Source organism: Plectropomus leopardus, chromosome 11 (assembly GCF_026936395.1).
Source record: "Plectropomus leopardus strain MGB_pleo_1.0 chromosome 11, ASM2693639v1, whole genome shotgun sequence".
NCBI classification, from domain to species: Eukaryota; Metazoa; Chordata; class Actinopteri; order Perciformes; family Serranidae; genus Plectropomus; species Plectropomus leopardus.
This window is the reverse complement of record NC_142186.1, coordinates 13,116,162-13,128,704: the sequence shown is the minus strand read 5'-3', so window position 1 is coordinate 13,128,704 and position 12,543 is coordinate 13,116,162. Positions and strand designations below refer to the sequence as shown.

The window sequence follows — 12,543 nt, the reverse complement described above, 5'->3', positions numbered from 1 at the left end:
CTAGCTCTGTTTGGACAATTATTAACAACTGGATTCAACTTTTTTTTTTTAAATACATACAATTTTCAATAAGACAAACTTACAACACGTAAAAACAACAAATAGAGGAGCAGCAAACAAACAAAAAATTATATTAAATCAAATTTAAAAAAAAAAAAATAGACAGACTGCCAGACTGCCATGTTCTTTACAGAACAGTGATTTGCTGTGATGTAGGTGCGGACACTTGCAGACCCCTCTCTGCCAGCTCCACTACATTTGTGCTTAATTTAGGACTTTATGTCTCAGTCTAAGTCTTGTTGGTGCTTTTTGTGGTTGGCTTTGCACAGTGGTGGTGTGTGTCGGAGAGTCACTCATCAGGATGTCAAAATCAACTCAATTCTCCTTCTACCGACTTCTTCTGGCTAGCTGCTAGTTAGCCAGGTCAGAGTTCAAAGTTCAAAGTTTTCCTCGATCTAAACATAGAGGAAGGATGAGGATGTATGTGCACTAAGCATCTTGCTATCATGGTACAGACACTGGATAATAAACTGGACAACCTCCATGCTACATCAGTTTTCAATGGAATATTAAGAAATGTATTATCCTTTGATTTATCAAAACTTCACTAAATCTATGTGCCGATCCGACGGAGCAGTCAACTTGGGCAAGAGCAGGAGAGTAGGCATGTGCTTATTGGTGAATTAGGACTGGTGTGATATCAGAACCCTGAGGTACTGTCCTGGTCCTGCTGTGGGTCACTGTTACACGCCCTGCAGAGGCGGCTTCAGAGTGAAGTCGCTGCCAGTTTTTGGGTGGAGCAACCAGACAGCTGTTTTTATTCCACAACTAGAAACCATGGATTACCAGAACCATCCAGAAACATGTGCAATCATAAGGCAGCAGCCAATAATGCAAAGGCCACAAAAAAAGGATATATATATATATATTTAAATCTGATTACTAATGTCTGCAGATTTCACTGCAGCAGAGGACATACAGTACATGCAATCACCCTGGGTGAGTCCCCATGGATTGTATCAAGTCAAGTATCGAGTCAGATAGGAGAGAATAGATGAGACAGATTTTGAGGCATAGATCAGATAAAACCCTGAAAAAAAGCCTTACAAGGAACATATTGAGGGAAGATGTCATATGCAAAAGATGGTAAGCATGACAGACATGAAGAAACAGAGAAAGAAAAAGCTGGATACATGGTCAAAAACAAGTACAACTGATATAAAGAGCCGAGGAAAGGATGAAACCGACTGAATCCTGAAAACAAGACAGAGTGAGAGATTGAAATAAAGGATCAGAAGTTGTGCACAGTGAGGAAAAAAGGGTGGGGTAAATATAAAGATGTGAGAAATTAAAAGGAGAGAAAATATAGGGAGGAAGAAAGATAGCGGAGAATAGAACATATTTTCACAGGTAAGAGCATGTTAAGGAAGGAGAGCAAGAGGCATGGACTTGGATATAAAGGGAGAAGGGATAATTCGACCACAAGTCAGGGTGGTTTAGAGTCATAGTATTGATTCATGTTTGTTACAGCCTGGGGAGTTGGTCATGTGAAGCCAGAGTGAGGTGGAGCATGCCAAAAACCTCAGAAGCTGTTTGAGAGCAGAGCAGCAACACATTAGCCTGTTAGCAGCTTTGAAAAAGATCAGACAACAGCCAAATTAACATTCAAGTTTGTATGATAAAACGTACCAAATAAAAAAATAGTGTCCACCTGTAGTTTATTCGCATCGCCCACACAATCTGCAGCATTATTAACGTTCTCAACGATCATGGTGTTGTTGCCAAGCACCAACAAACTTCTCTCAGGAACAGTGGCTGCAAGTCACTTCAATAGATAACTGGCTGGTTGCTAAGCCCAACAAAATTGCTGGCTCTTGGGGCACCCAGTTCAGTCACTTCACGCATAAGCGTTTTCTTCCTACTGATACTCAAAGAGATACTTTGCTGATTTTCAACCATCTTTGTAACATAATAATGTGTGAAAGAACTGTGGTAAACTTCCCTCCATTATACCAGCACCTGCTCATCTCTCAGAGAAAACACTGCTTGACCTACAGATTGTACTTCTCCATTTTCATCAAAGAAAATATAAAAATGTTTTCCTTGATTTTCATAACCCCGCCATAGACACAAAAAGCAAGCAGATTAATGGAGATAGACCTGCTCCTCTCTTTCTTTCAACCTTGGACCAAATTCTGATCAAATGGTAAAACTAGGCAGTGCTGATCAAATATAAATCAAGATTCTGTGAATGTATTGCCAGTTGTTATATTTCAGTGCATGTTTGGCTGTAATAGGAGAATTTGTAAACAAGGAGCTGGTATCATACTGTTACCTTTATTTTAAAAATGGAGGCTGAAAATAATGAAATCATATGGTAAAAAATAAGCAGCACTTATAAAATATTAACCTATTTTCTGTTCTGCGGATTTCAGGCCTAACATTTTTTAAAATCTCATTGTTTAACGGTAATACGAGATTGCTTGTTGCCACCTGGCCGCCATATTGCCTTGTGTAGAAAGACTTGACAAATTTGCATTACATCACCCACCAACAGGAGAGTTTATTGGTCCAGTGTGGTGCTGCGCTTTCTGATATTTGTAGGTTTTACCGCTTGAGCAAAAGGAGTTCTCTGATCTATCTGATCACATACTTCAAAAGTATTTGCTTCTTTTTACTATATAGACAGACTTCATTTATGAAAAGAAAAGACCATCTTTCCAGCAGTGAAAAACTCACTCACTCAGTGTACAATCTTAAATTCTTGACTTGTGATCTGATTTAAAATTTGTTTTTGGCTTCCACTCTTAATTTTGAAACACAAAAATGATGTTTCCATCAAGTATCTTTTTTATTTATTTTTTTTTTTACATTTCAGATATTAAAAAAAAAAAAACATTCAAAATTAAAGAAAAATATTTACGTCTTTCAAATAAGTTTAAGTAAACCACTACAGAGCTCTAAAAATGGATAACACCAACCCTGTTAAAATCTCTAAACACAAACACAAACACACACACACACACACACACACACACACACACACACACACACATTACATACACTCAAACACTCACACCACAGGTCACCTAGAGAAAAAGCATGCCAAGCCATCAGTTGCCGGGCGACCGGCCGTTTCACACCTTGTCTCTGCCTTTACTCCAAATTGTGTGAACAGTCAACTCAGTCTTCCGCCTAGAGACTCACAATACAGACACAATGCAGTGTGCTGCAGTTTAAGTCACTGCTGAATGCAATACACAAACACACTAACTACACTAGCCAAAAATAACCGGCTCCAACAATGACAGACAGGCACATACAAAATCTTATTTAGTTATTCCCATAACACAGACGCCAGCCTGACAAACCCATGTAATGACATCTACAACATTAATAGCTTTCAGAGGCAAACAAAGCCCCATCCTGAGATAAGCTATAGCGAGAATGAAAATCCCTATAATAAACAAACTGTGGCTTTCTGGAATTATTGAGAAAACAGCTACAAAAAAATGTGCAGAACAGTTTGGCAGGAATACAGTCAGATAATTTATCTTTTAAAAAAGTGAAAAATGTTTTCAGCACCCTGACGAACATCAAGTAAATATGGGAAACGATTTAGTCCATTTTAATCCAAATCTTCTTTCTGGGGAATAGAAATAACACACATTGGCAAAATCAACACAGTAATTGCGGATTAAGTTTTGCAGCTAGTTTTGTCCTTTTAACTGTGGTAAATGAAAGATGCCAGTGTTTGGTAGAAATACACAAGAATTCTGTGGATGGATAAACAAAAATTGGAGAGAATCCTCAAATGACACCACAACAAAAACAACAACAGTGTTACCTTTTTTTTCTCCCTTACCTGAATGAGCTTAGAAACAGTTTGTTTCCAAAGCTGCTTTCTGAACACCTGCGACATGACAGCTCTTCGCCTCTCCGACTCAAAGCCCTTCTATACCTTCTCTATATCCTGCTATCACTTTCTCATCTACATCTACACAGGGGAGCTGTGTACTCTCACCCTCAAAGTGAGAAGCCCTATCAAGTTGACAGTGGTGACCAGTCAGCCAGCTGAGCTGAAGCTATGCCGGCTTTAGGTTTAATAGCCATTCCTCAGTAATGTATGAGTCTTCACAGCCAGCTGTGGTCAGGATAAATATGATCCCCTTTTGAACTGTTCAAACAAACAGGCAGTTTGTGAGCTATATGCACTGGTAGATGATATGCTTGACTGTGAAACATTGTGAATTATGACACAATTTTCACACAGGTAAAGACAAACAGACACACATGAAGAAAGGAAACCGCCAGCTCTGTATGCAAACACTTTCTGCAAATCCACAAACCAACATGCAGGAATGCACATATATAAACACACGCACAACACCTGAGGTATTACTGCTCCAACAGGATCATATAATACCTATGCATAATAGCCTAAAAATAATAATAATATTAGATATAATATATATAATATATATTTTACATATATATAGCTATGCAGTAACTTTAGAATAATGTCATTTAGCTATGGAGACGGCAATATTAGGGCTGATTTATGGTAAGTCACTCAACACTTTTGATAAATGTTGCTTGGCGGACATCAACCAGTTGTTTTATTGTTATGGCCTCTGCATTTGTGTTGTGGTTTTGCATTTGTGTTTTCTGTTAATGCCTTTGTGCTTTTTTCAAATCTGCAAAGTGTTTTGGATATGTAGTTTGTTCAAAACATCTTGGCCTTCATAGTTTTCCTTGTTGAACAATAGCTTCAGAACATACAAAAGTCCCACTCAGTTCTTTCATGACAAACTCATGACCTCAGTCTTTTGTAAATTCTTTGTAAATAAATGAAAAATGTGGTTCTTACTTTATGATATTTTAATACTGTTTACAGTAAATTATTAAAACATTTAGATCTGCATTAACAGCCAACTCAGTTTTTCACTCTCTTCTGTATTTTCCGATATAAAATGCAGCAAGAGCGAAACCCCCAAAATGGCAGAAAGCGTGACAAAAAAAAAAAAAAGATTTCCTCACTTTGTCACTTTGACACTACTTAGCACACAAATTCTGTAATCTGTACTTGCAAAAGAACTCCCTTTGGATGGTAACAGAGAAGTTAAAATACAAATGTAACCCAGCAAAAACAAGACTTGCATCTTAATTCAAAAAAGACTGCAAATGTTTGTCAAATGTATAATTCATGGAGGTGGTGGTGTATTTTCAGAGCTGCAGTAACTACAAAATACAGAAAACAGCTCTGATGTTATTTTCATCGAAGAACTTGCACTTCAGTGATCTATATAAATATATAAAGGCTGTTTCAAATAACTTCTCTTTGGTCTATTGCGTTCAGGAAAAAGTGGAACTCCTTTACTGGTTGCCGTATCTTTCTCCGATAAATATACCAGACTGAGGCTGTTGTCAGATAAAATCAGTCGCTATTGCTCCTTCTGGTGCTGTGTAACCTGCAGCATACTAACACTTTTTCACATAGGCTTTCATACATAAATAAACCCTGTTTTTCTTCTTAGCTTTTCCTTTACTTAAACCCTCTCGAACATTTCTACCTGCCACATTTTGATACAAATACATCAGCTGTTTACTGAATCCTGACACATTAATGATGAATTACATTTGGCCAAAGCAGATAGCCCAGAAGCCAAGTTGTCTGTAACTTCAGAAGTCTTGGGTCACCTTACCTTGTTTTGATAGTCTGGTTTAAAATGCAGCATCGTGGCAGTCTGACACTTCTTTTCAGGTCATTCCACCTTCTTAATTGCCTTTGCTTTTCATGACATTGAGAATTATAGCTTCCAACAAAGAAGACAAGACAGAGAACAAGTGGCTTTGCCACAGTATGTGAGCAATTAGCCTTCTTATTTGCCATGTGAGAAAGGTTACTGCCCCGAAATTATGAGAGTGTTGCTCCTAAAAGGGGACTGCTAACTAGATAATGCGGTGTTGGATGACCATCTGTCTGCAAGGTAATTATCAAGGCCCTGCTCTCACCTTACACGTCTACTACAACAATGGGATAGAGACAGGGATGGGGGTGAGAGGGGGTGGGGGAGTGGAAAGGTTGTTGATATACAGGAATACGGCGTGGGCAGGTAACATTTTCAGACACGCACATACACACCACAATGTGCACAAGCAAACTCACAGATAAAACATATAGTGTCTCGTAGTACAAATAAAACAAAAAATCTTACAACAACCTCCTCAAGATCAACGGGTTAAACAAACTGACAAAAACACAAACACCTCTTTGGATATTGTATTCACTGCCATTGTATGCTAACTGACTGTAGTGACTGTATTAACAGCTACAGAGAGCAAGAATATAATGGTGACATTTGACATGGTGATTTTTCCCTTACATGGGCCACATATTTAAAGTGAAAAATAAATTGATCACCATGCACTGAAGAACTGTACTGTGACTTTAAATGTTCCTGCTACCAACCAGTACCTGACGATCACACCGGCTGTGCACAGGGAGTTCTGCTCATGCTCCAAGTCTTATGTTACATGTCATAATCGCACTGATGGTCTATTAGGCTGTCTGGTTTCTTAATTTTTTGCCTATAGATATACAGAAATACAACACACTCAAAAGAAGTTCAGCATTATTCAACAATAAGTGTTCTGACAATTTATAAGTTGTTTTGAAGTTTTTTATCATGCAGAAGTAAAAAAAAAAATGTTTGTGTGTTCCAGCTTCTTACATGTGAGAGTTTGCTTCTTGTCTCCATTGTCCATTACGGAGACTGAGTAATATTTGGCAATTTGAAAATGCCACCTTGGGCTTTCTTTGTTGACATTTTATAGATTAAATGAATGGGCAGGAAAAGAATAATTGACGTATTAGAGTATAATTAATACAATGATTAGCTGCAGCTCTAGTGGAGAGACCCTAATCATTCAACCAGTCAACACGTACACACACGTACGCACGCACACATGCACGCACACACACACGCGCACACACACACACACACACACACACACACACACCTCCTGCCAATTAATAATAAATTCCATTAGCTGTTACTGTGGCGTTCAGCAGATGAAAAGCACAGCTCTCTCCACAAGGATCTTACTGACGGTTTGATATTGAAGAAATGATTGCGAAGCTTTGCATTTAAAAGCAGCTGGGTCATCAATTTTTCACTATGCCATGACTGATTTTCTAAGTTGAACTGTCTGGTTTGGAGCTGCCATGAAACAGGAGAGTGACTGTAAATTATAAATGAGGGGGTGGTCTGAGATTTGAGAGAGAAAGACATAGAGAGGGAGCAAGACTGAGAAAAGGTCCACTGTTCTCCCAGAGGAAGCTCAGCAACTGGCATACATGTAGAGCTTAAACGAATCGGCGTTAAAATGACACCAGGTTGTGGCACAATATGCCAAAACAACTCTGAGAACTGTGCTTTTTGAACTGCATTTTTTAGCCTTTGATGGGTTTTTTTTTCTATTTGGTTCTAAACAGTCCTGGGTGCAAATTACAAATTAAAACCAAATAAATGATTGCTGTTTTATATTGCTGTTATTGACTGAATTTATTTTACTTTATCTAAGGTCGATTACTTAAGTAAAACAAAATGTACATATTGAATGCGAACATAGACTGTAGACACTGTCTAATATCCACACAGTACAGGATATTCTGGGTCCATCCCATGTGGAAGGCTGTTCACACCAAGGCTGTGGTCGAATTGTTAAAAAAAGAAATAGCATCCTGTGTCTACTCCAAAACACTTTCCCTCATCCTCTATGAAATGTCCTGAGGTCAAGGAAAGGTGTGGAAGATCATTTATAAGGACATATGAAACACTGTGCTAAGACAATCCAGCTGCACTTACACCAGGCTATGATTAGCATGTTATTGACGTGGGTAATAATGTACTAAAGATGGACAACTAAAATCGCATCTTAGGTATTTCAGCCCATGCATTGTCACAATTTTGTTTCATGCAAGTTATGTAAATGTCGACAAGATATAAAAAAATACTTCTTTTTCAAGGGCTGAAATTAAAAATTAAAAAAAGAAATATAGGGCAAAAGTCTTAAAAGTGGCGTGTCACATTGAGAACGGTTGCTCACACGCACCCTTCTACATGAATCCTAATTAGCATGATTGCAAGAAAATGACTGTTAAAATGTTGCAACATAGGCATATCTTTTTTTTATCTTTTTGTTTTTGTGAATGGCTTTAAATTTTGCTGCTGCAAAGAAATATGGGATGACATTATGTCCTTTCCTTTTCGAATTATGCAAAAACAGAGGGCTGTGTTTTCTTTTATGAAGACATTTACATGTGGATTCATATTTTCTCTCTCGTTTTGGTCAGCGTTGCATTAAATGAGACCGAATCAAATTCAAGAAAGAACTTTCTATTAACCGAAGTACTACTGACTGCTCATTACTGCAGAGTTGCTGTATATAACAATAGCCCACACAGTGAAATATTTATCTTTGAGGTAGTTTTGGTTCAAGAGTTATAATGAATCAATGCTATTTAACCATGGGATCTTTCTTTTATAACCTGTGTGAAAGACTATAATGCAAAAATGTTGTCAGCTGTCAGCTGTAAAAAGGCATTACATCACATAACTTACAATACTTAACATACGTCAATCATGCCTGTTTCATCTTGACCTTTATGACAGTTGAACTGGTGAATCTGAGGTGATATGGTGAAGTAAACACGTGCCTGCCACAGCAGATACACAGTCTTAGTGATTACAATGACTATTACTAACAAGTAACACTAGATGTGAAACACATTTTGTCAGATATCATCCAGCATTTAGGGGCTCATCTAAAATTAGAGCAACTATACACCACCATCTAGTGGACTAAGGCTTGTAACACAACCAACACATTAGTACAGCAGGTTTTGCTACGGCTATTTTTGACTACAGCTGCAAGGCAAGTGAGTGTAATGGTATTGTGGTTCTTAGAGCAATTATCAGGGCTTGGGGGGCGCTTGAGTTGAAAATGAAGTGCAGATTAATTTCATCATTCTCTTGTTTTTCACAAAGGAGAGAAGGAAAACATGATGTAAGGTTTCACTCTCCCTACTCATCCACGTCCAGCTGTGCTACATAACTTTCAAGGCCAATCTTTAAATGAATGTGATTGAAGTCTCCATCCCAGCAGAACTAAGACACACACCATGGGGGACTGTGCCTTCTGTTCTGCCCCCCCTCGTCTGTGGAAAACCCTCCCTGACCATCTGAGGGCACCACAGACTGTTGAAAGTTTTAAAAAAAGGACTCAAAACATTCCTTTTTAGCAGAACATTTAACTTTTAAGTGACTTCTTGCTGTTTGCTCCACTTGCTTTTATGTTCTCATTTATGACTTTGGTTGTTTTTTAATCTGTTTTTATGCTAATGCTTTAATTTATGTAGCACTTAGTTTCAAATGTTAAGTGCATTATAAATAAAATATGTTATTATTAAGAAGGAGTGCCATTTTGATTACTTGAGAAGAAAACCGACCTGTTTTTTTTTTTTTTTAATATGTCTGAACTTATTCTAGCATTCCCAGATTTGTGTTTTCTGTGTGTTATAAGGATTAAAACGTAAAATTCTGAATGGTAAGAGAGACATATGTGGCATTTTACATCACAGTTTGACTTAGTATAATCAATGTTTGTGATGCTAAGCAACAGCAGTGTGCAGGACCTTCTTTTCAAAACATTACAATTCAACAAAATGCTAATCAATGGTAACATAATTTGCATACATGACTGCAAATGTGCCCGCTGAATGAACACAAAACTGTTTTAACCCTTTGAAACCTGAGCAAGTTGGCTTAATTTCTTTCTAAAACATGGGAAGAAGGCAATGAGCTATGAAAGAAGAAACTGTCCAAAAATCTGCAAGACGTGAGTTAAAGGCAGTAGAAATGTATCAGAATAAAAGGAAATTACTTGGGAAAAAATGCTTAAAAAATTATATTATAATAATATTTTAAATATGTAATCATCATAATTATAAATATAGTTTTTCCCTAGCTTTTTTCTTGTTTTCCGCCTAAACATTTTTCCCGGGATTTAAAAAAGTAAATACAATTCTAAATCTACAAATTTCTTGCAATTTGTGTAATAGTTTTTGCTCCCTGCCTTTTCACCTATGTTTCTGAAAGAAATCGCAAGAATTTGCTCAGGGTTTAAACAAAGTTACTACTAATACTTGTGAAAAGCATCTGAAAGCAGCACCAAAAAAAATGATGTCGCTCCATGGTCCAAATGATTTAACTGAGATGGGCAACAATGCATGACTAAATTTACAAAACAGTCCTGACCCAATGACATTAGAGTGACAAAGCAGGCTAGGCTGCCACACTCAAAGAGGTTACACGGACACATAGTGTGTTATAATGACTCTTTGGCCTAACATCTGGAGTCTGAATTCCCTCTGGATGTGGGGGACACTGCGAGGATTTTTCTCATAGATAGGCATTTTAAAAGTCTCACGCTCATTTATGAAATTCAGATTACCTGCATCTCCTTGAGTGACTCCACTTGGACAGAGGGTTGGGTGGGTCTGTTCCTGTAGCTGACTTTGGCGAGTCGAGAGCTGAAGGACATGGCTCCAACGTCCCTTCACAGAAATGCCTTCTCTGTGTAACCAGACTTTAAATCTCCAGCTTCATCCTCGTCAACTGGGCTGCGTTGTACGTTCGGGGTGCTATTTTCTGAGATTTGCTTCCCTGTTTAGAGCCAGCGGGGCTCCTGTATGTTGTCATTGGTTTCCAAGGTAACGAGGCTTTTGTAAAAAAAAAAAAAAAAAAAAAATGGCAAACGGGGTGGTGGGCTGGTCCCGACAGAGAGTGGAGACTTTATACATTAGCTATTTTTTAAACACCAGAAATACAAAGATAATACAGGAGCTGTACGAAAAGTAGCTGGACAGCAAGACAGAAAACCACAAAGTCAGTTCTTGGAGCAGGAAAACAGAGTTGAAGGCAAGTCATTTAAAGTTAACCTACTTTTTTGTAGAACCATTAGAAGGCGGGAAACTCTATGCCACTTTTGTACTTTTATACACTGTTAAAGCCTATTGCTCGGTCTTCATTTTTTAAGTGGCCATAAGCCATGGTTAGCAAAACACTGAGGATTTTATTAGTTGTCGTAGGTTAATTACAAAAGCTAGCCTAGTCAACGCTAGCATGGTAATAAAGCTAGCTTTGACTAGCTTTATCGTGTTAGCTTTGAAATAGCTAAATGGGGCGGAGGCCATTTTGTCAATTGGAGTAGCTCATTTTGTCAGGTACAGTTTTCTATGACCAAAAGATACACGGATCCCGCTCCGGTGTTCACCACATGGATGTATTGTAGGGAAGCCGGTTCACCCTCGTTTTATCCCGGGCTCGCTCATGACTATGACCACATCCGGTCACAGAAAAAAAAGAAATGCCTTTTTTCGTTTCTGCTTTGAAGTGATTTTGTTTTTTGATATACTGAATAGAAAATGAAAATCAAGACAGTTTTTAAAGTTCGCTTATCCCTTTTGACTATGAAAAAGAAAAACGCCTTGTATTTCAATTTTAATTTCTGAATTTTATTTTTTTTTTATGTTTAACACCCGTTTTTGAACGGAAATCCAATGACCAAAAGATACACGGACCTACCTGTATAACTGTAGCCTAATTAAATGTGGAGTAGGTCATTCTGTCAGGTACAACTATCTGTCACAATAGACCACTTCCTGTATAAATGTAATTAAATGTTGAGTAGGATGTCCTGTCAGGTGGAGAGGACATACTTGCGGAATAAATATAACGATACACACACACACACACACACACACACATATATATATATATATAGGTCCCCCATTGATATTACAGGCATGGCTGAAGGACTCTAAATCGCGAGAAATATGGTAAAAATGTGACGTCAGGAGGACACCTGGAAAGGGCAGTGAAAAACCAGAGTCACACCAGGGTTGGCAAGTATATGGCTCCAGGTGTGCCTGCAGATTGCTCAGCTGCACCAGTTAGACTGACCATGTCACAGTCCTAAGCTGTTTGTTTGTAAGACAGGAGGTCAATCTAATTATCAACATGATGAAAGACACCTTTCTACTGGTTTATTTAGTCTATCTTCATGTTGGCTTTATTATTAAGGTTTTTTGAGCACTTTGGTGTGCATGATTGTATGAAAGCTGCCATAAAGTTGACTTGATTTTTTTTCTCATGCACCAAGCATGTTGATAGGAAAACTTTTTATACTACATTACATGAAATGGAAATTTGCCTTTAGCACTCTGACAGCACAGTATAAAAACAGATAGTAAAGGACAGTTAAAATACATAAATTACATAATTGAGTGTTTAACAGCAGCAGGGTTCATGGACGTGGGGCAGGTTATTTTATTAAGCCTATGTTTCTGTTTAGGATGGTCACAGCAGAGGGCACAAATGACTTCTTGTACCCATTTTTTCTGGCTAGGGGGACCTCGAGTCTCCTGCCAAATGGCAATAGCTTGAATGATGAATGAAGAGAGTGGGTGGGGTCATT

General features: G+C 38.0%; 1 protein-coding gene across 1 annotated transcript in view; it reads right to left on the bottom strand.

Moving 5' to 3' along the window:
* dnah5 (dynein, axonemal, heavy chain 5) overlaps positions 1 to 11,361 on the bottom strand; it is a 118,197-nt gene extending 106,836 nt beyond the window's left edge. Inside the window, exon 1 of the mRNA XM_088084040.1 lies at positions 10,519 to 11,361. Within this exon, the coding sequence (XP_087940166.1) occupies positions 10,519 to 10,608 (90 nt within the window). The 5' untranslated portion in view covers positions 10,609 to 11,361. The remainder of the gene's footprint in view (positions 1 to 10,518) is intronic.
* Between the last annotated feature and the right edge of the window lie 1,182 nt (positions 11,362 to 12,543).